This window comes from Salvelinus alpinus, chromosome 6, assembly GCF_045679555.1.
Source record: "Salvelinus alpinus chromosome 6, SLU_Salpinus.1, whole genome shotgun sequence".
NCBI lineage: Eukaryota > Metazoa > Chordata > Actinopteri > Salmoniformes > Salmonidae > Salvelinus > Salvelinus alpinus.
Genome location: NC_092091.1, coordinates 84,707,353 through 84,730,107, shown reverse-complemented (window position 1 = coordinate 84,730,107; position 22,755 = coordinate 84,707,353). Strand labels below are relative to the sequence as shown.

Sequence of the window (22,755 nt, the reverse complement as noted above, 5' to 3'; positions counted from 1 at the left end):
CCTACTGAACAGTACAGCTTGGGTTGGTGTACTATTATCCTACTGAACAGTACAGCTTGGGTTGGTGTACTATTATCCTACTGACCAGTACAGCTTGGGTTGGTCTACTATTATCCTACTGAACAGTACAGCTTGGGTTGGTCTACTATTATCCTACTGAACAGTACAGCTTGGGTTGGTCTATTATCCTACTAACCAGTACAGCTTGGGTTAGTCTATTATCCTACTGAACAGTACAGCTTGGGTTGGTCTACTATTATCCTACTGAACAGTACAGCTTGGGTTGGTCTGACTGTGAAAGACCAATATGGGATTCATCATTTTAGGTCATTCAGAGTGTATATCACTGTTTCTCATGCTTTTCACACAGGGTGCCTTTCCTTCTCTGGGCCGTTTGGAAAATGTTTTACTAAATTAGAGTACTGTGTACCCACTTCTCCAGGCAGCACTACACCACTGACCTACACAACAGCTTTCAACATACCAGTATTTACTTTGGAAACTTTCAAAATATATGCTGGTATAAATAATACAATACGTCAAATTATCAATTTCTTTGTTTTTAAAGTGGTTGAAATGCTGTGAAAAACAGTTGTACTGAACTACAGTGCTAAAATAATAGATATTCTCAAAGTTGAGCTTGTCTTTGCAAGGGGACTCTTATTTAGAATAAAATAATCTGATGTTATGCTGCCAGCAGAACAGTAATATAGGCTTCTAACCTCAACTATTTGTACGGTGTGCTGCGAGGTACAAACTGCAGAGATCTCTATAGAGCCAGATCAACAAGATGTTCTTTCCACAAGGGGGCGACAAACGCCAGTTAATATTACAGAATACAGCGCCACAGAATTTATAGGCTCCCTTTGCCAAGTGGTCAATTTGGATATCCTCAGGCCTGGGCCAGGGGTGCGTCCCAAAAGTATTTACTGCTTCCTGACATGTGCACTCGTTCACTACTCACCATAAAGTGTAAAAGCATTGGATTGGTGAAGGCGTAGGTTATAGCATGAGTTTCCATACTAATCAATTCCTGTCAAATCCTGTCCATGAAGGGAGGTGAGCATGCGCACACTTTGGGAGGAAGGAGAGATTATTGGGGTACAGACCAGGTATGCAGACGTTTCCCCAGCCCAGGTATGCAGACGTTTCCCCAGCTCAGGTATGCAGATGTTTCCCCAGCCCAGGTATGCAGACGTTTCCCCAGCCCAGGTATGCAGACGTTTCCCCAGCCCAGCACCACTTCAACCAATCAATCAATATATCATCAAATCCTTTATGATTAGACAATTTAACTTCAGGCATTTCAGTGGTGGTCTGGAACAAAATCCTGCAAAGCCTGTATCTCTCCAGGGCTGGTGGGTGACTGTATCTCTCCACACACACACACACACACACACACACACACACACACACACACACACACACACACACACACACACACACAACAATACATCATAGTCTATGTGGAGGATAAATAACTACACACCAGGACAACAATACATCATAGTCTATGTGGAGGATAAATAACTACACACCAGGACAACAATACATCATAGTCTATGTGGAGGATAAATAACTACACACCAGGACAACAATACATCATAGTCTATGGAGGATAAATAACTACACACCAGAACAACAATACATCATAGTCTATGTGGAGGATAAATAACTACACACCAGGACAACAATACATCATAGTCTATGGAGGATAAATAACTACACACCAGGACAACAATACATCATAGTCTATGGAGGATAAATAACTACACACCAGGACAACAATACATCATAGTCTATGGAGGATAAATAACTACACACCAGGACAACAATACATCATAGTCTATGGAGGATAAATAACTACACACCAGGACAACAATACATCATAGTCTATGGAGGATAAATAACTACACACCAGGACAACAATACATCATAGTCTATGGAGGATAAATAACTACACACCAGGACAACAATACATCATAGTCTATGTGGAGGATAAATAACTACACACCAGGACAACAATACATCATAGTCTATGTGGAGGATAAATAACTACACACCAGGACAACAATACATCATAGTCTATGTGGAGGATAAATAACTACACACCAGGACAACAATACATCATAGTCTATGTGGAGGATAAATAACTACACACCAGGACAACAATACATCATAGTCTATGTGGAGGATAAATAACTACACACCAGGACAACAATACATCATAGTCTAGGGAGGATAAATAACTACACACCAGGACAACAATACATCATAGTCTATGTGGAGGATAAATAACTACACACCAGGACAACAATACATCATAGTCTATGTGGAGGATAAATAACTACACACCAGGACAACAATACATCATAGTCTATGGAGGATAAATAACTACACACCAGGACAACAATACATCATAGTCTAGGGAGGATAAATAACTACACACCAGGACAACAATACATCATAGTCTATGGAGGATAAATAACTACACACCAGGACAACAATACATCATAGTCTATGGAGGATAAATAACTACACACCAGGACAACAATACATCATAGTCTATGGAGGATAAATAACTACACACCAGGACAACAATACATCATAGTCTATGGAGGATAAATAACTACACACCAGGACAACAATACATCATAGTCTATGGAGGATAAATAACTACACACCAGGACAACAATACATCATAGTCTATGGAGGATAAATAACTACACACCAGGACAACAATACATCATAGTCTATGGAGGATAAATAACTACACACCAGGACAACAATACATCATAGTCTATGGAGGATAAATAACTACACACCAGGACAACAATACATCATAGTCTATGTGGAGGATAAATAACTACACACCAGGACAACAATACATCATAGTCTATGTGGAGGATAAATAACTACACACCAGGACAACAATACATCATAGTCTATGTGGAGGATAAATAACTACACACCAGGACAACAATACATCATAGTCTATGTGGAGGATAAATAACTACACACCAGGACAACAATACATCATAGTCTAGGGAGGATAAATAACTACACACCAGGACAACAATACATCATAGTCTATGGAGGATAAATAACTACACACCAGGACAACAATACATCATAGTCTAGGGAGGATAAATAACTACACACCAGGACAACAATACATCATAGTCTATGTGGAGGATAAATAACTACACACCAGGACAACAATACATCATAGTCTATGGAGGATAAATAACTACACACCAGGACAACAATACATCATAGTCTATGGAGGATAAATAACTACACACCAGGACAACAATACATCATAGTCTAGGGAGGATAAATAACTACACACCAGGACAACAATACATCATAGTCTATGTGGAGGATAAATAACTACACACCAGGACAACAATACATCATAGTCTATGGAGGATAAATAACTACACACCAGGACAACAATACATCATAGTCTATGGAGGATAAATAACTACACACCAGGACAACAATACATCATAGTCTATGTGGAGGATAAATAACTACATTGATGTCTTCTGTCACGCCCATAGCATTTGTTTCTCTATGGTGTTGTAGGTCAGGGCGTGACTAGGGGGTGATCTAGTATATCTATGTCTATGTTGTGTTGGTCCGATAATTCTTACGACGAGCGTGACATCTTCTCTTCTCTCTCTTTGTTTGTTTGTATTTTCTCACTGTTTGAATTAGCAGGTGTTATTATTAGCCCCTCGTCTGTGTGTGAGAGAGAGAGAGAGAGAGAGACAGACAGAAGAGTCCCCTAAGCAAGCTGGAACTGGGGCTCTGTTCACAAACACTAACAGACCCCACAGAGCCCCAGGACAGCAACACAATTAGACCCAACCAAATCATGAGAAAACAAAAAGATTATTTCTTGACACATTGGAAAGAATTAACAAAAAACAGAGCAACCTAGAATGCTATTTAGTACTAAACAGAGAGTACACAGTGGCAGAATACCTGACCACTGTGACTGACCCACACTTAAGGAAAGCTTTGACTATGTACAGACTCAGTGAGCATAGCCTTGCTATTGAGAAAGGCCGCCGTAGGCAGACCTCAATCAAATCAAATTATATTAGTTATGATCCCCTAACCAACAATGCAGTTTAAAAAAATAGGAAAAGAATAGGAAATTAAAGTAACAAGTAATTAAAGAGCAGCAGTAAAATAACAATAGCAGGACTATATACAGGTGGGTACCTGGCTCTCAAGAGAAGACAGGCTATGTGCACACAGCCCACAAAATGAGGTGGAAACTGAGATGCACTTCCTAACCTCCTGCCAAATGTATGACCAGTTAATTCATACTGTATGTTGTAGTCTGTCCAAGAGGGGAATCACACAGACTGATCTCAGTTAATTCATACTGTATGTTGTAGTCTTTCCAAGAGGGGAATCACACAGACTGATCTCAGTTAATTCATACTGTATGTTGTATTCTGTCCAAGAGGGGAATCACACAGACTGATCTCAGTTAATTCATACTGTATGTTGTAGTCTGTCCAAGAGGGGAATCACACAAGACTGACAGCCTGTAATTTTATTAAAAGCATTCAGTTGATTACATGGCAGTTTAGAGAGCAACATCATAACAATAATCTACTTCATAATCAATAATCAATATCATAACATTTATAATCAATAACATCATGAAAACAGACGAAATGTAGCTACTATCTTAAAATAATAAAACCCCATGTTACCCAGAACCCCATGTTACCCTGGTGGTAAAAACCAAACTAAAAGGAATAATGGTGGTTGCAGTCACTCCTTTTAGATTTCTTCCAAGGTTCTAGAAAGATAAACTCATTCTGAACTTGTTATTAAAATTAGAACCACTTCAGGTTTGTCACCACATTTTAAACACCAGTCCACTGCTGACCATCGATTTAAAACACAAAACTGACCTAAGATCAGCATGTAGGGTCAGCTTCATTCTACTCCTACTCCGTCCCCTGGGCTGCTCTCTCCTCTCCCGGTCCAGCTTCAGCTCTGGAGCTCAGAGAGACCATCTCCATGGCATTGACATCAAGATCCATGCTGCTCACCCTGTTCACTCTCTTCTGCCTCCTGGTGGGCTAGGGAGACACAGCACCAACAGTCAGACATTTACTCTCTAGTATCTCCATTCTCTCTCCCTCCCTCTCCCCCTCACCCTCTCCCTCTAGTTTAAATGACTTGTAACGTCTGAGTAAATGTCTTTACCTTGTAGTACAGGTAGGAGGTGGTGATGGCTGTCAGTAGGATCAGCAGCACTACAACGTGTCTGATGATGAAGGCTGGCAGAGGAGAGGCTGCAAACAGAAACACCTTTGATGAGGGGACTGATCATCATCACATAGATCTGTGGGAAATCTGTCAATGACAAAGTTATAAGTCTGGTTCATGTTCAGTTACCTGTGATGGTGAGGGAGAGGAGCTCACTCTCAGAGGAGAAGTTATGAGAGAAAACATAATTGTCATAAACACAGCTGTAGGTCCCTTGGTGGGAGTCATCTGCAGCAGGGAAGAGGAAGGCAGCAGAGTGATTGACAGCTGGCTGGGTCTGGGTTCTGTTGGAGCCGGTGAACGTGAGGAGGAAGGAGCCTCCTGGGTACTGTGGCTGAGTGGAGCAGGTGATGGTGAAGCTGTAGCCCCTGAACATTTCGGGCCCCTGGTGGCCCCTGGAGACCCCTCCCATTGAGTCAGTCAGGGAGATATCAGGCTGGACCAGGAGATCTGTAACAATAAAAGAGAAGAAGAAAAACCTCTTCAACTAGTTTCCTATAGATATGACAATAACATCAGCATGTAACAGTGCCAGCCACCCTCCCTCACAGGGCAACATGAGTAGTGGGCCTACAGTCACTGAGACAACATATGTTGATATCAGGCTTAAGCAGGACATCTGGAACAAGAGGAGAGAAAAAGAAAACGTAGCTCCTCAACTACTTTCCTCATTTAGATATGACAATAACATGACATGTGACAGTGGTAGTGAGTAGAGACGTTCACTGAGATAACACTCAAATACAAAAGCATTCTGGGATATTTAAGTTGTATTTGATTCCTACTTGACTGAGTGATCTATTTAGCAAAGCAGACTGACAAGCTAAACAGTCATCATGTGAGGTGCAGAGGAAGTTGTATGAATGAAGGAAATCAGTTGAACATAAATATAATATGTTGATATTTCCTGAGCTGATCACTGTGAGTCCAGGAAGGAGATATAATACATGGACAAAAGTATGTGGAACTCAGCAGTGAGTTTTACAACAGAGGATTATTTTTACGCTCTACGTGGTTCGACACTTGGCGGTCCGTTCTGTGAGCTTGTGTTGTCTACCACTTCACGGCTGAGCCGTTGTTGCTCCTAGACGTGACACGTTGAAAGTCACAGATCTTCAGTAGGAACATTTTACTGCCAATGTTTGTCTATGGAGATTGCATGGTTGTGTTCTCAATTTTATTCACCTGTCAGCGACATGTGTGGCTGAAATAGCCAAATCCACAAAAGCCATATAGTGTATCTTGTTATTACCTGAGCAGATCACTGTGAGTCCAGGAAGGAGATAATCTAATCTTCCACACTCCTTCAGTACAGATTCAGACCCATAACAGATAACTCCAAACCCTCTAGTGGTGTATCCAGGTGTTACTGAAACAGTGGAGCCACAACCCAGCTGTCTACACACTACTGCAGCTACATCCTCCTGGTCCTCGTCACCAGCTCCCACAGTCCTCCACTCTCCCTGGTCGTACCGCTCCACTCCACCAGCACAGCGACTGCCTCCTCCCACCAGCCTCACATCATCAGGCTCTGAGAAAAGAAAAGAGAGAGACAGTAATCTTACTATTTTCTCACTAAAACACCTATATTGTCTCTCATATTCTTCACTCCAGGTGAGAAACAATGTTGATTGAGTGACAAACTGTTTCTTACCTGAGCAGGTGAGTCCAACAGCATTACCAGGTAGGCAGGTGTTGTGTTTTCTGTCTGAGGTGTCACAGTCCAGGAGAAGGGACTCTTTGCCTTTACACTGGAACTCTTTATCCCAGGTCTGACCCTCACCTCCTCCATAGAGCCCCCCCTGTAGAGCTGCAGGAGCCCCACAGCCAAGCTCCCCACAGACTACCTCTGCATCCTGCCGGTCAAAGTCAGCTTCACACACTGAGGCCCAGGACTGATTGGACTTCACCTTCACTCTCCCAGAGCAGAGACCAGCTCCATCCACAAGCCGCACAGACTCTGGAGAAAAAGAGTTGGTTGAACATTCAATCAGTTTTGTTGATGACACTGTCGAGGACTAAACACAAATATGTTGGATAAAAGATTGTAGTTTGCTATGTTTGATACTGTAAGAGGTAGAAATGGGTTCTTAGTCACTCAGGATCGGGTTGGGAATAATGCAGGCAGGAGACAGGAATAAGTTCACTTCACTTTATAGAAAATAAACAGCTGGACATCCATCAGGCCACTTCACTTCAGTACCATCTGAACTACAATGATCTGCCCATGAACATCTCCCATAAACCAATATGACAAACACAAATATAATGTTTAAATACATCTGACATCTCACCCTCTATTTAAATGAAATAAAAACACATGATACATGGTAATATTGTATAATGTACAAATAAATCTCTCAATATGACCAGTCTCTTACCTGAACAGATCACATGATGATAATATTCACCATCACAGACACCATGTCCTCCTCTGATGTCACACTGTCTAATAGAAGACTCATCTCCATAGCAACCACCCAGTCTGACTCCTCTTCTTCCATCTTCAAACAGAGGTCCTCTAGATTCAGCTACAGGATTCCCACAGTCCAGCTGTCTACACACAATCTTAGCCGCTCTCATCATGCTCCACCACCCAGAACATGCACCCAACCACTCTCCTCTGTAGAAGACTTCCACTGTCCCAGAACAGGAAGTGGTCTCATCCACCAGTCTGACTGAGAGTTCAGTTGTAAACAGCAGAGAGGAAAACACAGTGGTGAGGACAGATGATGACAGTGATTCTGTTATTCTAACAGCAGTAATGCTTTGTGGTTGACAAGTATTAGTAGTTCCATAAAACACTACTTGTTATTGGGGTTTAGAATGGTTTGTATGGACACATGAATTTCTCCATGTGGGATAATAAAGTTGACTAATATTGAACTGCTATAATCACTGTAGATTTATACTCTACCTACCTAGTGGACTGACGATTTGAGCGTGGAGATCTGAGGAGACAGAGAGAAACAAAGGAGAAAGGGAGGAGTCAGAGGAAGAGAGAAACAGAGGAGAAAGGGAGGAGTCAGAGGAAGAGAGAGACAGAGGAGAAAGGGAGGAGTCAGAGGAAGAGAGAGACAGAGGAGAAAGGGAGGAGTCAGAGGAAGAGAGAGACAGAGGAGAAAGGGAGGAGTCAGAGGTAGAGAGAGACAGAGGAGAAAGGGAGGAGTCAGAGGAAGAGAGAGACAGAGGAGAAAGGGAGGAGTCAGAGGAAGAGAGAGACAGAGGAGAAAGGGAGGAGTCAGAGGAAGAGAGAGACAGAGGAGAAAGGGAGGAGTCAGAGGAAGTGAGAGACAGAGGAGAAAGGGAGGAGTCAGAGGAAGAGAGAGACAGAGGAGAAAGGGAGGAGTCAGAGGAAGAGAGAGACAGAGGAGAAAGGGAGGAGTCAGAGGAAGAGAGAGACAGAGGAGAAAGGGAGGAGTCAGAGGAAGAGAGAGACAGAGGAGAAAGGGAGGAGTCAGAGGAAGAGAGAGACAGAAGAGAAAGGGAGGAGTCAGAGGAAGAGAGAGACAGAGGAGAAAGGGAGGAGTCAGAGGAAGAGAGAGACAGAGGAGAAAGGGAGGAGTCAGAGGAAGAGAGAGACAGAGGAGAAAGGGAGGAGTCAGAGGAAGAGAGAGACAGAGGTTAAATGAACATCAACATGACCTTTCATGATGTGATGGGAAGACAGGCTTATCGTTGGTATGGTGCAACAACACACATGTGTACATACACTATATATACAAAAGTATGTGGACACCCTTCAAATGAGTGGATTCTATTTCAGCCACACCCCTTCCTGACAGATGTATAAAATCAAGCACTCAGCCATGCAATCTCCATAGACAAACATTGTCAGTAGAATGGCCTTAATGAAGAGCTCAGTGACTTTCAACATGACAACATCATAGGATACCACCTTTCCAAGTCAGATGGTCAAATTTCATAATCCACCAACTCCTCTTCTCCCCTCTCCTCCCCTCTCCTCTCCTCTCCTCTTCTCTCCCTCTCCTCTCCTCTCCTCTCCTCCTCTCCTCCTCCTCCCCCTCTTCTCCCCTCTTCTCTTCTCCCCCCTCTCCTATTCCTCTCCCCCTCTCCTCTCCCTCACTTCTCCTCTTATTGTCCTCTCTTCTCCTCTTCTCCCCATCTCTACTCCACTTCTCCCTCTCTCTTCTACTAATCTTCCCCTCTCTTCTCCCTCTCTCCTCCCCCTCTCCTCATCTTCTCCCTCTAATCTTCTCCCCCTCTTCTCCTTTTCTCCCACTCTCTTCTACCCCCCTTCTCCCCCTCTCTTCTCCTCTTCTCCCCCTCTCTTCTCCTCTTCTCACCCTCTCTTCTCCTCTGTTCCCCCACTCCTCTCCTCTACACTCCTCCCCCTCTCCTCTTCTCACCCTTTCCCTCTCCTCTGATCCCCCTCTCTTCTCCCTCTCTCCTCTTCTCCCCCTTTCCTCTTCTCCCTCTCCTCCCCATCTCTTCTCCTCTTCTCTCCCCCTCTCTTCTACACCCTCCTCTCTTCCCCTCCCCCCTCCTCTCCTCTTCTCCACCTCTACCCTTCTTCTCCCCCTCTCTTCTCCTCTTTCCCCCCTCTCTTCTCCCCATCTCATCTCCTCTTTCCCCATCTCTCTCCTCTCCTCTCTTCTCCTCTTCTCCACCTCTACTCTTCTCTTCTATCCCTCTCTTCTCCTCTTTCCCTGCTCTCCTCTCCTCTCTTCAATTCTCCTCTTCTCCCCCCCTACTCCCCCTCTTCTCTTCTCTTCTCCTCTCCTCTCCCTTCTCTTCCTCTCTCTTCTCCACCTCTCTTCTAATCTTCTCCCCTCTCTTTTCCTCTCCTTCCCCACTTCTGCACCTCTCTTCTCCTCTTTTGACAATCTATTCTCCTCTTCTCCCCCTCTCATTCTCCCTCCACTCCTCTTCTCTTCTCCCCCTGTCCTCTTCTCCCCCTGTCCTCTCCTCTCCTCCTTTCACTTTTCTTCTCCCCTCTCCACTTCTCCCCCTCTCTTTCTCCTCTTTTCCCCCTCTCTTCTCCTCTTCTGCCCCTCCCTTCTCCACCCCGCTCTCCTCTCCTCTACACTCCTCCCACTCTCCCAGCTCCCCCTCTTTTCTCCTCTTCTCCCCCTCTCTTCTCCTTTCTCCCCCTCTCTTCTCTTTCCCCCCCTCTACTCTTCTCCCCCTCTCCTCTTCTCTTCTCTCCTCTTATCCCCATCTCTTCTCCTCTTCTACCCTTCTTCTCCCCCTCTCTTCTCCTCTCCTCCCCTCTCTTCTCTCTCCCCTTCTCCTCTTCTCCCCATCTCTTCTCCTCTTTCCCCCATCTCTTCTCCTCTCCTCTCTTCAATTCTCTGCTTTTCACCCTCTCCTCTTCTCCCCACCTTCTCTCCTCTCTTCTCATCTTCTCTTCTCCTCTCTCTTCTCCACCTCTCTTCTAATCTTCTCCCCCCTTCTCCCCTCTCCTCTTCTGCACCTCTCCTCTTCTCCCCCATCTCATCTACTCTTCTCTTCTCCCCCTCCCCTATTCTCCCCCCTCTCCACACCTCCCGCCTCTTCTCCTCTTTCCCCCCTCTCCACTCCCCCTCTCCACCTCTCCTCTTCTCTACTCTCTCCTCTCTTCTCTCCTCTCCTCCCCTTCCCCACTTCTGCCCCTCTCTTCTCCTCTTTTGACACTCTATTCTCCTCTTCTCCCCCTCTCATTCTCCCTCCTCTCCTCTTCTCCCCCTGTCCTCTCCTCTCCCCTTCTCCTCTCACTTTTCTTCTCCCCTCTCCACTTCTCCCCCTCTCTTCTCCTCTTCTGCCCCTCCCTTCTCCACCCCGCTCTCCTCTCCTCTACACTCCTCCCCCTCTCCCAGCTCCCCCTCTCTTCTCCCCCTCTCTTCTCCTCTCCTCCTCCTCTCTTCTACACCCTCCTCTCTCCCCCTCTCCTCTTCTCTTCTTATCCTCTTTCTCCCCATCTCTTCTCCTCCCCTCTTCTCCCCCATCTTCTCTTCTCCCCTCTCCCTTCTCTTCCTCTCTCTTCTCCACCTCTTTTCTAATCTTCTCCCCCCTTCTCCCCTCTCCTCTTCTGCACCTCTCCTCTTCTCCCCCTCTCCCTCTCTCTCTTCTCCACCCTCTTCTCCCCCTCTTCTCTTCTCTCCCTCTCTTCTCCAACCCTCTCCTCTCCTCTTCTCCCCTTCCGCCCCTCTCTTCTTCTCTTTTGACACTCTGTTCACCTCTTCTCCCCCTCTCTTCTCCTCTTCTCCACCTCTACCCTTCTTCTCCCCCTCTTCTCTCTTCTCCTCTTTCCCCCTCTCTTCTCTTCTCCTCTTCTCCCCCTTTTCTCTTCTCCCCCTCTTCTCTTCTCTTTCCCCCTCTCTTCTCCTCTTTCCCCCATCTCTTCTCCCTCTCTTCTCTTCTCCTCCCCCCCTTCTCCCCTCCCCTCTTCTCCCCCATCTTCTCTTCTCCTCTCCCCTCTCCCTTCTCTTCCTCACCTCTCTTCTAATCTTCTCCCCCCTTCTCTTCTCCCCCATCTAATCTACTCTTCTCTTCTCCCCCTCCCCGCTCTCCTATTCTCCCCCCTCTCCACACCCCCCCTCTCTTCTCCTATCCTCCCCCTATCTCTCCCCCTCTCCTCTTCTCTTCTCTCCTCCCCATCTCTTCTCCCCTCCCCTCTTCTCCCCTCTCATCTTTTCCAACCCTCTCCTCTCCTTCCCCACTTCTGCCCCTCTCTTCCCCCTCTCATTCTCCCTCCACTCCTCTCCTCTTCTCCCCCTGTCCACTCCTCTCCTCCTCTCACTTTTCTTCTCCCCTCTCTACCCCCTCTCTTCTCCTTTTCTCCCTCTTCTACCCCTCTCTTCTCTTCTCCTCCACCTCTACCCTTCTCTCCACCTCTTCTCCTCTTTCCCCCATCTCTTCTCCTCTCCTCTCCTCCCCCCCTCTCCTCTCCTCCCCCTCTCTTCTCCTCTTCTCTCCCTTTCTTCTCCTCTTCTCATCCTCTTGTCTTTACCCCCTCCCCTCTCAACATGGATCTAGTCCAATCAGACGTGTCTCACCTCAACATGGATCTAGTCCAATCAGACGTGTCTCACCTCAACATGGATCTAGTCCAATCAGACGTGTCTCACCTCAACATGGATCTAGTCCAATCAGACGTGTCTCACCTCAACATGGATCTAGTCCAATCAGACGTGTCTCACCTCAACATGGATCTAGTCCAATCAGACGTGTCTCACCTCAACATGGATCTAGTCCAATCAGACGTGTCTCACCTCAACGTGGATCTAGTCCAATCAGACGTGTCTCACCTCAACGTGGATCTAGTCCAATCAGACGTGTCTCACCTCAACGTGGATCTAGTCCAATCAGACGTGTCTCACCTCAACGTGGATCTAGTCCAATCAGACGTGTCTCACCTCAACGTGGATCTAGTCCAATCAGACGTGTCTCACCTCAACATGGATCTAGTCCAATCAGACATGTCTAACCTCAACATGGATCTAGTCCAATCAGACGTGTCTCACCTCAACGTGGATCTAGTCCAATCAGACGTGTCTCACCTCAACGTGGATCTAGTCCAATCAGACGTGTTCACACTGATATTGATCTAATAGGCAACAGTGACTTTTTTAATGCAACAAAATAAACACTAAAAAACACATTACATTTCAATAGGTGCAATAACTTATCTCTGTACACTATTCTGATTAGATACTATTTAATGGTGAGTTTGGACACAGGTTTTTATAGGAACACTAAGGCACCTGGACCACATATTGAGATGTGCCTTTAGTTAAGTAAATCAGCTGTTACATGAGGTGACAGTTGTAGGACTGTTAACAAAGTAGCTGAATTGTCAAAGACCGTAGCCTGAGGTCTTTGACAATAGTAGTAAAATAAAATAGGTATTGTAACGGCTTTCGTCGTTGGATGGAAGAGAGGAGGACCAAATCGCAGCGTGGTACGTTTCCATATTTATTGGAACACTTATTAAACACGAACAAAACAATAAACAGAAATGAAACCAACGACGCTACAGACCTGAACATGTGAACCTAGTGAAAACAAAGAACGCAATGAACAGGAACAATCACCCACAAACAAACAGTGAACACAGCCTACCTAAATATGGTTCCCAATCAGAGACAACGTAAAACACCTGCCTCTGATTGAGAACCATATCAGGCCAATCAGACACACCTAAACCAATGAGACACAAAACATAGAATATACCCACCCAGCTCACGTCCTGACCAACTAAACAAAGACTAAACAAAGGAAATAAGGTCAGGAACGTGACAGGTATTATGTGAACAATAGATTAGTAAGGGGAAAAAACAACAGTAAAAAGACAGTGAATAATAACAGTAGTGAGGCTATATACAGTAGAGAGGCTATATACAGTAGAGAGGTTATATACAGTAGAGAGGTTATATACAGTAGTGAGGCTATATACAGTAGAGAGGCTATATACAGTAGAGAGGTTATATACAGTAGTGAGGCTATATACAGTAGAGAGGCTATATACAGTAGAGGTTATATACAGTAGAGAGGTTATATACAGTAGAGAGGCTATATACAGTAGAGAGGCTATATACAGTAGAGAGGTTATATACAGTAGTGAGGCTATATACAGTAGAGAGGCTATATACAGTAGAGAGGCTATATACAGTAGAGAGGTTATATACAGTAGTGAGGTTATATACAGTAGAGAGGTTATATACAGTAGAGAGGCTATATACAGTAGAGAGGCTATATACAGTAGAGAGGCTATATACAGTAGAGAGGCTATATACAGTAGCGAGGCTATATACAGTAGAGAGGCTATATACAGTAGAGAGGCTATATACAGTAGAGAGGCTATATACAGTAGAGAGGCTATATACAGTGGCGAGACTATATACAGTAGAGAGGCTATATCTTCATCGGGATAGGGGGCAGTGTTTCCACTTTGAACAAATTGCGTGCCCAAACGAAATTTCCTCCTACTCTGTCCCAGAAGGTAATACATGCATATTATTATTACTATTGTATAGAAAACACTCTGAAGTTTCTAAACCTGTTTGGATTATTTCTGTAAGTATAACAGAACTCATTTGGCAGACAAAAACCTGAGAAGAGTTCAAAACAGGAAATGAGAACTCGATTTTCAAAACAGTGTCAAATGGTACCCCTTCTAGATATGACTGAACAAACACTGCCTAGGGCTTCCACTAGATGTCGCCGTCTTTAGATTTTAGTCTTATGATTCTACTATAAAGGAGGGGCTCATAGGAGCTGTTTTAGTGAGTGGTCGTCAGAATTCTCAGTCTGGATTTGCGCGCGAGGGAGAGAGAGAGCTCTCGTTCCAATGCTCTTTCTTCAGACAATGAAATTCTCCGGTTGGATCCTTATTGATGATTAATGTAAAACACATACTAAATATGGATTGCAAACATCATTTGACCTGTTTCTACGATCTGTAACGGAACTTTTTTGAGTTTTTATCAGGAGGGATTTCTCGTGCGTCATGAAACTGGATTCCTGGGCTGAACATGCTAACAACAAGTGGCTAAATGATGGGCTTTATGGAACTTTTCAGTCATTTCTGTCGATCTGGGAATCCTGGGAGTGCCTTCTGATGAAGTTATTCGAAGGTAAGTGCATATTTATAGTGTTTTTGTAGCTTTTGTTGATGCCAAAATGGCGACTATTTCTTTGGCTGGATTGTGCTCTAAACGCCGTTCTCAGATGAATCTTTTTCCGTAAAGTTTATTTTGAAATCTGACACAGCGGTTGCATAGAGGATAAGTTTATCTTTAATTATGTGAATAACACTTGCATCTTTTATCAATGTTTATTATGAGTATTTCTGCAAAATCACCAGATGTTTTGTAATCAAAACATTACTGCACGTAACGCGCCAATGTAAACTGAGATTTTTTTAATATATATATATATATATATGCACATTATCGAACAAAACATAAATGTATTGTGTAACCTGATGTTATATGACTCATCTGATGAAGAATTTCAAAGGTTAGTGATTAATTCTATCTCTATTTGGGGGTTTTGTGAAAGTACCTGTGCTGTGAAAGAAATGTCTGTGCTTTTTTTGGATTTGGTGGTGAGCTAACATAAATATACGTGGTGTTTTCGCTGTAAAACATTTTATAAATCGGACATGTTGGCTGGATTCACAAGATGAAGGGCTAGACAGGATATACAGGCACTGGTTAGTCGGGCTAATTGAGGTAGTATGTGCAAGAATGTATAGTTAAGGTGACTATGCACATATGATAAACAGAAAGTACCAGCAGCGTAAAAGTCCGGGTAACCATTTGATGACCTGTTCAGGAGTCTTACGGATTGGGGGTAAAAACTGTTGATAAGCCTTTTGGTCCTAGACTTGGCCCTCCAGTAACGCTTGCCGTGCGGTGGTAGAGAGAACAGTCTATGACTGGGGTGGCTGGTTCTTTGACTATTGTTTAGGGCCTTCCTCTGACACCGTGCAGCTTAGCCCCAGTGATGTACTGGGCCATACTGGCACTACCCTCTGTAGGGCCTTGCGGTTGGAGGCTGAGCAGTTACCATACCAGGCAGTGATGCAACCAGTCAGGATGCTCTCGATGATGCAGCTGTAGTACCTTTTGAGGATCTGAGGACCCATGCCAAATCTTTTTAGTTTCCTGAGTGGGAAACTACTGAGCACTTCATGGCTACGGACGTGAGTGCTACGGGTCTGTAGTCATTTAGGCAGGTTGCCTTAGTCTTCTTGGGCACAGGGACTATGGTGGTCTGCTTGAAACATGTTGGTATTACAGACTCAATCAGGGACATGTTGAAAATGTCAGTGAAGACACCTGCCAGTTGGTCAGCACAAGCACGGAGCACACATCCTGGTAATCTGTCTGGCTCTGCGGCCTTGTGAATGTTGACCTGTTTAAATGTCTTACTCACATCGACTACTGAGAGCGTGATCACACAGTCATCCAGAACAGCTGGTGCTCTCATGCATGCCTCAGTGTGGCTTGCCTCGAAGCGAGCACAGAAGTGATTTAGCTCATCTTTTAGGCTCCTCTCACTGGGAAGCTCGCGGAAGTGCTTCCTTTGTAGTCTGTAATAGTTTGCAAGCCCTGCCACAAGCCCTGCGTTGGAGCTGGTGTAGTACGATTCAGTCTTAGCCCTGTATTGGCGTTTTGCCTGTTTGATGGTTCGTCGGAGGCATAGCAGGATTTCTTATCAGCTTCCGGGTTAGAGTCCAGCACCTTGACAGCGGCAGCTCTACCCTTTAGCTCAGTGCGAATGTTTCCTGTAATTCATGGCTTCTGGTTGAGGTATGTACGTACAGCTACTGTGGGGATGATGTCCCTGATGAAGATATTTATAAAGCCAGTAAATGATGTGGTGTACTCCTCAATGCAATCGGAAGAATCCCGGAACATGTTCCAGTCTGTGATAGCAAAACAGTCCTGTAGTTTAGCATCTGCTTCATCTGACCACTTTTTAAAAAACCCGAGTCACTGGTGCTTCCTGCTTTAATTTTAGCTTGTAAGCAGGAATCAGGAGGATAGTATTGTGGTCAGATTTACCAAATGGAGGGCAAGGGAGAGCTTTGTATGTGTCTCTGTGTGTGGAGTACAGGTGATCTAGTTTTTTTCACTCTGGTTGCGCATTTAACATGTTGATAGAAATTAGGTAAAACTGATTTAAGTTTCCCAGCATTAAAGTCTCCGGCCACTAGGAGCGCCACCTCTGGGTGAGCGGTTTCCTGTTTGCTCTTTTCCTTATACAGCTGACTGAGTGCGGTCTTAGTACCAGCATCCGTCTGTAGTGGTAAATAAACAGCCACGAAGAGTATAGATGAAAACTCTCTTGGCAAATAATGTGGTCTACAGTTTATCATAAGATACTCTACTTCAGGCGAGCAAAATCTAGAGACTTCCTTAGATTTCGTGCACCAGCTGTTGTTCACAGATATGCACAGACCGCCCCCCTCGTCTTACTGTGCTGTTCTATCTAGCTGGTGCAGCGTATATCCTGCTAGCTGAATATCCATGTCATCATTCAGCCACGATTCCGTGAAACATAAGATGTTACAGTTATTGATGTGCAGTTGGATATTCGTGTTCGTACGTCGTCTAATTTATTATCGAATGACTGTAGTATGGCGAGTAATATTGACGGTAACGGCAGCTTTCCCACTCGCCTTCTGCGGATCCTTACGAGGCACCTCTGTGTCCTCTGTACCTGCGTCTCTTTCTATTGCCAATAATGGGGATGTGGGCCTTGTCGGGTGTAGCAGTATATCCTGTGGGCCTTGTCGGGTGTAGCAGTATATCCTGTGGGCCTTGTCGGGTGTAGCAGTATATCCTGTGGGCCTTGTCGGGTGTAGCAGTATATCCTGTGGGCCTTGTCGGGTGTAGCAGTATATCCTGTGGGCCTTGTCGGGTGTTGCAGTATATCCTGTCGGCCTTGTCGGGTGTTGCAGTATATCCTGTGGGCCTTGTCGGGTGTTGCAGTATATCCTGTGGGCCTTGTCGGGTGTTGCAGTATATCCTGTGGGCCTTGTCGGGTGTTGCAGTATATCCTGTGGGCCTTGTCGGGTGTAGCAGTATATCCTGTGGGCCTTGTCGGGTGTTGCAGTATATCCTGTGGGCCTTGTCGGGTGTAGCAGTATATCCTGTGGGCCTTGTCGGGTGTAGCAGTATATCCTGTGGGCCTTGTCGGGTGTAGCAGTATATCCTGTGGGCCTTGTCGGGTGTAGCAGTATATCCTGTGGGCCTTGTCGGGTGTAGCAGTATATCCTGTGGGCCTTGTCGGGTGTTGCAGTATATCCTGTGGGCCTTGTCGGGTGTAGCAGTATATCCTGTGGGCCTTGTCGGGTGTAGCAGTATATCCTGTGGGCCTTGTCGGGTGTTGCAGTATATCCTGTGGGCCTTGTCGGGTGTAGCAGTATATCCTGTGGGCCTTGTCGGGTGTAGCAGTATATCCTGTGGGCCTTGTCGGGTGTAGCAGTATATCCTGTGGGCCTTGTCGGGTGTAGCAGTATATCCTGTGGGCCTTGTCGGGTGTAGCAGTATATCCTGTGGGCCTTGTCGGGTGTAGCAGTATATCCTGTGCTTCCTGCTTGTTGAAGAAAACATCTCAGTCTAATCAGAGATGTGTGATCGCTGTCCTGATGTCCAGAAGCTCTTTCTTGCCGTAAGAGACGGTGGCAGAAACATTATGTACAAAATAAGTTACAAATAACACAAACACCCCCTCATAAGTGTACAACTGGTTAGTCGCCCGTAAAACTGCTGCCATTTCTAAAGGCGCCATTATATTTTACAACAATAAAAGAGAAGAAGAAACACCATATGGTGTATCTTGTTATTACCTGAGCAGATCACTGTGAGTCCAGGAAGGAGATCAGAACTTCTGGAACACTCCCTCAGTGAAGACTCAAACCCAGAACAGGAAACTCCAAACCCCCTAGTGGTGTTTCCAGTTAGTACTGAAACAGTGGAGCCACAACCCAGCTGTCTACACACTACTGCAGCTACATCCTTCTGGTCCCTGTCCTCAGTTCCCACAGTCCTCCACTCTCCCTGGTCGTACCACTCCACTCCACCAGCACAGCGACTGCCTCCTCCCACCAGCCTCACATCATCAGGCTCTGAGAAAAGAAAAGAGAGAGACAGTAATCTTACTATTTTCTCACTAAAACACACCTATATTGTCTCTCATATTCTTCACTCCAGGTGAGAAACAATGTTGATTGAGTGACAAACTGTTTCTTACCTGAGCAGGTGAGTCCAACAGCATTACCAGGTAGGCAGGTGTTGTGTTTTCTGTCTGAGGTGTCACAGTCCAGGAGAAGGGACTCTTTGCCTTTACACTGGAACTCTTTATCCCAGGTCTGACCCTCACCTCCTCCATAGAGCCCCCCCTGTAGAGCTGCAGGAGCCCCACAGCCAACATCCCCACAGACTACCTCTGCATCCTGCCGGTCAAAGTCAGCTTCACACACTGAGGCCCAGGACTGATTGGACTTCACCTCCACTCTCCCAGAGCAGAGACCAGCTCCATCCACAAGCCGCACAGACTCTGGAGAAAAAGAGTTGGTTGAACATTCAATCAGTTTTGTTGATGACACTGTCAAGGACTAAACACAAATATGTTGGATAAAAGATTGTAGTTTGCTATGTTTGATACTGTAAGAGGTAGAAATGGGTTCTTAGTCACTCAGGATCGGGTTGGGAATAATGCAGGCAGGAGACAGGAATAAGTTCACTTCACTTTATAGAAAATAAACAGCTGGACATCCATCAGGCAGCTTCACTTCAGTACCATCTGAACTACAATGATCTGCCCATGAACATCTCCCATAAACCAATATGACAAACACAAATATAATGTTTAAATACATCTGACATCTCTCCCTCTATTTAAATGAAATAAAAACACATAAAACATGATACATGGTAATATTGTCTAATGTATAAATAAATCTCTCAATATGACCAGTCTCTTACCTGAACAGGTCACATGACGATAATATCTACCATCACAGTAACCAGGTCTTCCTGTGATGTCACACTGTCTAATAGAAGACTCATGTCCATCACATCTATATAGTCTGTATCCTCTTCTTCCATCTTCAAACAGACGTCCTCTAGATTCAGCTACAGGATTCCCACAGTCCAGCTCTCTACACACAACCTTAACCTCTCATCATGCTCCACCCACCAGGACATAGACCTGACCACTCTCCTCTGTAGAAGACTTCCACTGTCCCAGAACAGGAAGTGGTCCCATTCACCAGTCTGACTGAGAGTTCAGCTGTAAACAGCAGAGAGGAAAACACAGTGGTGAGGACAGATGATGACAGTGATTCTGTTATTCTAACAGCAGTAATGCTTTGTGGTTGACAAGTATTAGTAGTTCCATAAAACACTACTTGTTATTGGGTTTTAGAATGGTTTGTATGGACACATGAATTTCTCCATGTGGGATAATAAAGTTGACTAATATTGAACTGCTATAATCACTGTAGATTTATACTCTACCTACCTGGTGGACTGACGCTTTGAGCCTGGAGATCTGAGGAGAAAGAGAGAGACAGAGGAGAAAGAAAGAGAGAGACAGACAGAGAGATACAAAGGAGAAAGGGAGGAGTCAGAGGAAGAGAGAGACAGAGGAGAAAGGGAGGAGTCAGAGGAAGAGAGAGACAGAGGAGAAAGGGAGGAGTCAGAGGAAGAGAGAGACAGAGGAGAAAGGGAGGAGTCAGAGAGAGACAGAGGAGAAAGGGAGGAGTCAGAGGAAGAGAGAGACAGAGGAGAAAGGGAGGAGTCAGAGGAAGAGAGAGACAGAGGAGAAAGGGAGGAGTCAGAGGAAGAGAGAGACAGAGGAGAAAGGGAGGAGTCAGAGGAAGAGAGAGACAGAGGAGAAAGGGAGGAGTCAGAGGAAGAGAGAGACAGAGGAGAAAGGGAGGAGTCAGAGGAAGAGAGAGACAGAGGTTAAATGAACATCAACATGACCTTTCATGATGTGATGGGAAGACAGGTTTATCGTTGGTATGGTGCAACACCCATGTGTACATACACTATATATACAAAAGTATGTGGACACCCCTTCAAATGAGTGGATTCTATTTCAGCCACACCCCTTCCTGACAGATGTATTAAATCAAGCACTCAGCCATGCAATCTCCATAGACAAACATTGGCAGTAGAATGCCTTTAATGAAGAGCTCAGAGACTTTCCCCTCTCTTCTCCTCTTCTCCCCCTCTACTCTTCTCTTCTCCCCCTCTCTTCTCCTCTTCTCCCACCTCTACTCTTCTCCCCCTCTCCTCTCCTCTTCTCCCCCTCTCCTCTCCTCTTCTCCCCCTCTCCTCTACTCCCCCTCTCCTCTCCTCTTCTCCCCCTCTCCTCTTCTCCCCCTCTCCTCTCCTCTTCTCCCCCTCTCCTCTCCTCTTCTCCCCCTCTCCTCTACTCTTCTCCCCCTCTCCTCTACTCTTCTCCCCCTCTCCTCTACCCTTCTCCCCCTCTCCTCTACTCTTCTCCCCCTCTCCTCTACTCTTCTCCCCCTCTCCTCTACTCTTCTCCCCCTCTACTCTCCCTCTCCTCGCCTCTACTCCCCCTCTCCTCTACTCTTCTCCCCCTCTCCTCTACTCTTCTCCCCCTCTCCTCTCCTCTTCTCCCCCTCTCCTCTACTCTTCTCCCCCTTTCCTCTACTCCCCCTCTCCTCTCCTCTTCCTCTCCTCTCCTCTACTCCCCCTCTCCTCTACTCTACTCCGCCTCTCCTCTTCTCCCCCTCTCCTCTCCTCCCCCTCTCCTCTACTCTTCTCCCCCTCTCCTCTCCTCCCCCTCTCCTCTCTTTTTCTCCCCCTCGCCTCTCCTCTTCTCCCCCTCTCCTCTCCTCCCCCTCTCCTCTCCTCTTCTCCCCCTCTCCTCTAATCTTCTCCCCCTCTCCTCTACTCCCCCTCTCCTCTACTCTACTCCCCCTCTCCTCTTCTCCCCCTCTCCTCTCCTCTACTCCCCCTCTCCTCTCCTCTTCTCCCCCTCTCCTCTCCTCTTCTCCCCCTCTCCTCTACTCTACCTCCCCCTCTCCTCTCCTCTTCTCCCCCTCTCCTCTCCTCTTCTCCCCCTCTCCTCTCCTCTTCTCCCCCTCTCCTCTACTCTACCTCCCCCTCTCCTCTACTCTACCTCCCCCTCTCCTCTCCTCTTCTCCCCCTCTCCTCTCCTCTTCTCCCCCTCTCCTCTCCTCTTCTCCCCCTCTCCTCTACTCTTCTCCCCCTCTCCTCTCCTCTTCTCCCCCTCTCCTCTACTCTACCTCCCCCTCTCCTCTCCTCTTCTCCCCCTCTCCTCTCCTCTTCTCCCCCTCTCCTCTACTCTTCTCCCCCTCTCCTCTCCCCCTCTACTCTTCTCCCCCTCTCCTCTCCTCTTCTCCCCCTCTCCTCTCCTCTTCTCCCCCTCTCCTCTACTCTTCTCCCCCTCTCCTCTACTCCCCCTCTCCTCTCCCCTTCTCCCCCTCTCCTCTACTCTTCTCCCCCTCTCCTCTACTCCCCCTCTCCTCTCCCCTTCTCCCCCTCTCCTCTACTCTTCTCCCCCTCTCTTCTCCTCTTCTCCCCCTCTCCTCTCCTCTTCTCCCCCTCTCTTCTACTCTTCTCCCCCTCTCCTCTACTCTACTCCCCCTCTCCTCTCCTCTTCTCCCCCTCTCCTCTACTCCCCCTCTCCTCTACTCTACTCCCCCTCTCCTCTCCTCTTCTCCCCCTCTCCTCTTCTCCCCCTCTCCTCTCCCCCTCTCCTCTCCTCCCCCTCTCCTCTACTCTTCTCCCCCTCTCCTCTACTCTTCTCCCCCTCTCCTCTACTCTTCTCCCCCTCTCCTCTACTCTTCTCCCCCTCTCCTCTACTCTACTCCCCCTCTCCTCTCCTCTTCTCCCCCTCTCCTCTCCCCTTCTCCCCCTCTCCTCTCCTCTTCTCCCCCTCTCCTCTACTCTTCTCCCCCTCTCCTCTCCTCTTCTCCCCCTCTCCTCTCCT

The 22,755-nt window shown here is 46.2% G+C and overlaps 2 protein-coding genes and 1 long non-coding RNA gene across 3 annotated transcripts in view; 1 reads left to right on the top strand and 2 right to left on the bottom strand.

Moving 5' to 3' along the window:
- The window catches only part of LOC139579779 (scavenger receptor cysteine-rich domain-containing protein DMBT1-like), a 260,129-nt gene that overhangs the window by 177,391 nt on the left and 59,983 nt on the right, over window positions 1–22,755 (top strand). The window lies entirely within an intron of this gene.
- On the bottom strand, window positions 5,248–6,904 carry LOC139577935 (putative DMBT1-like protein). Its single transcript, XM_071405055.1, has 3 exons — window positions 6,889–6,904; window positions 6,557–6,835; window positions 5,248–5,754 (listed from the first exon to the last, which is right to left on the bottom strand). Exons 1-3 carry the CDS (start codon window positions 6,902–6,904, stop codon window positions 5,426–5,428), a joined length of 624 nt encoding a protein of 207 aa, XP_071261156.1. The 3' UTR covers window positions 5,248–5,425.
- LOC139577760 (uncharacterized) lies at window positions 19,021–20,799 on the bottom strand. Its single transcript, XR_011675394.1, has 3 exons — window positions 20,287–20,799; window positions 19,749–20,055; window positions 19,021–19,320 (listed from the first exon to the last, which is right to left on the bottom strand). It is a non-coding gene; the product is annotated as an uncharacterized lncRNA (long non-coding RNA).

What these genes read in the sequence shown, in the direction of transcription:
- LOC139577935 (XM_071405055.1), bottom strand. An exon ending in ACTCACAGTGATCTGCTCAG is followed by an intron (nt 5,755 to 6,556) that starts GTAATAACAAGA and finishes TTATTGTTACAG; the next exon opens with ATCTCCTGGTCCAGCCTGAT.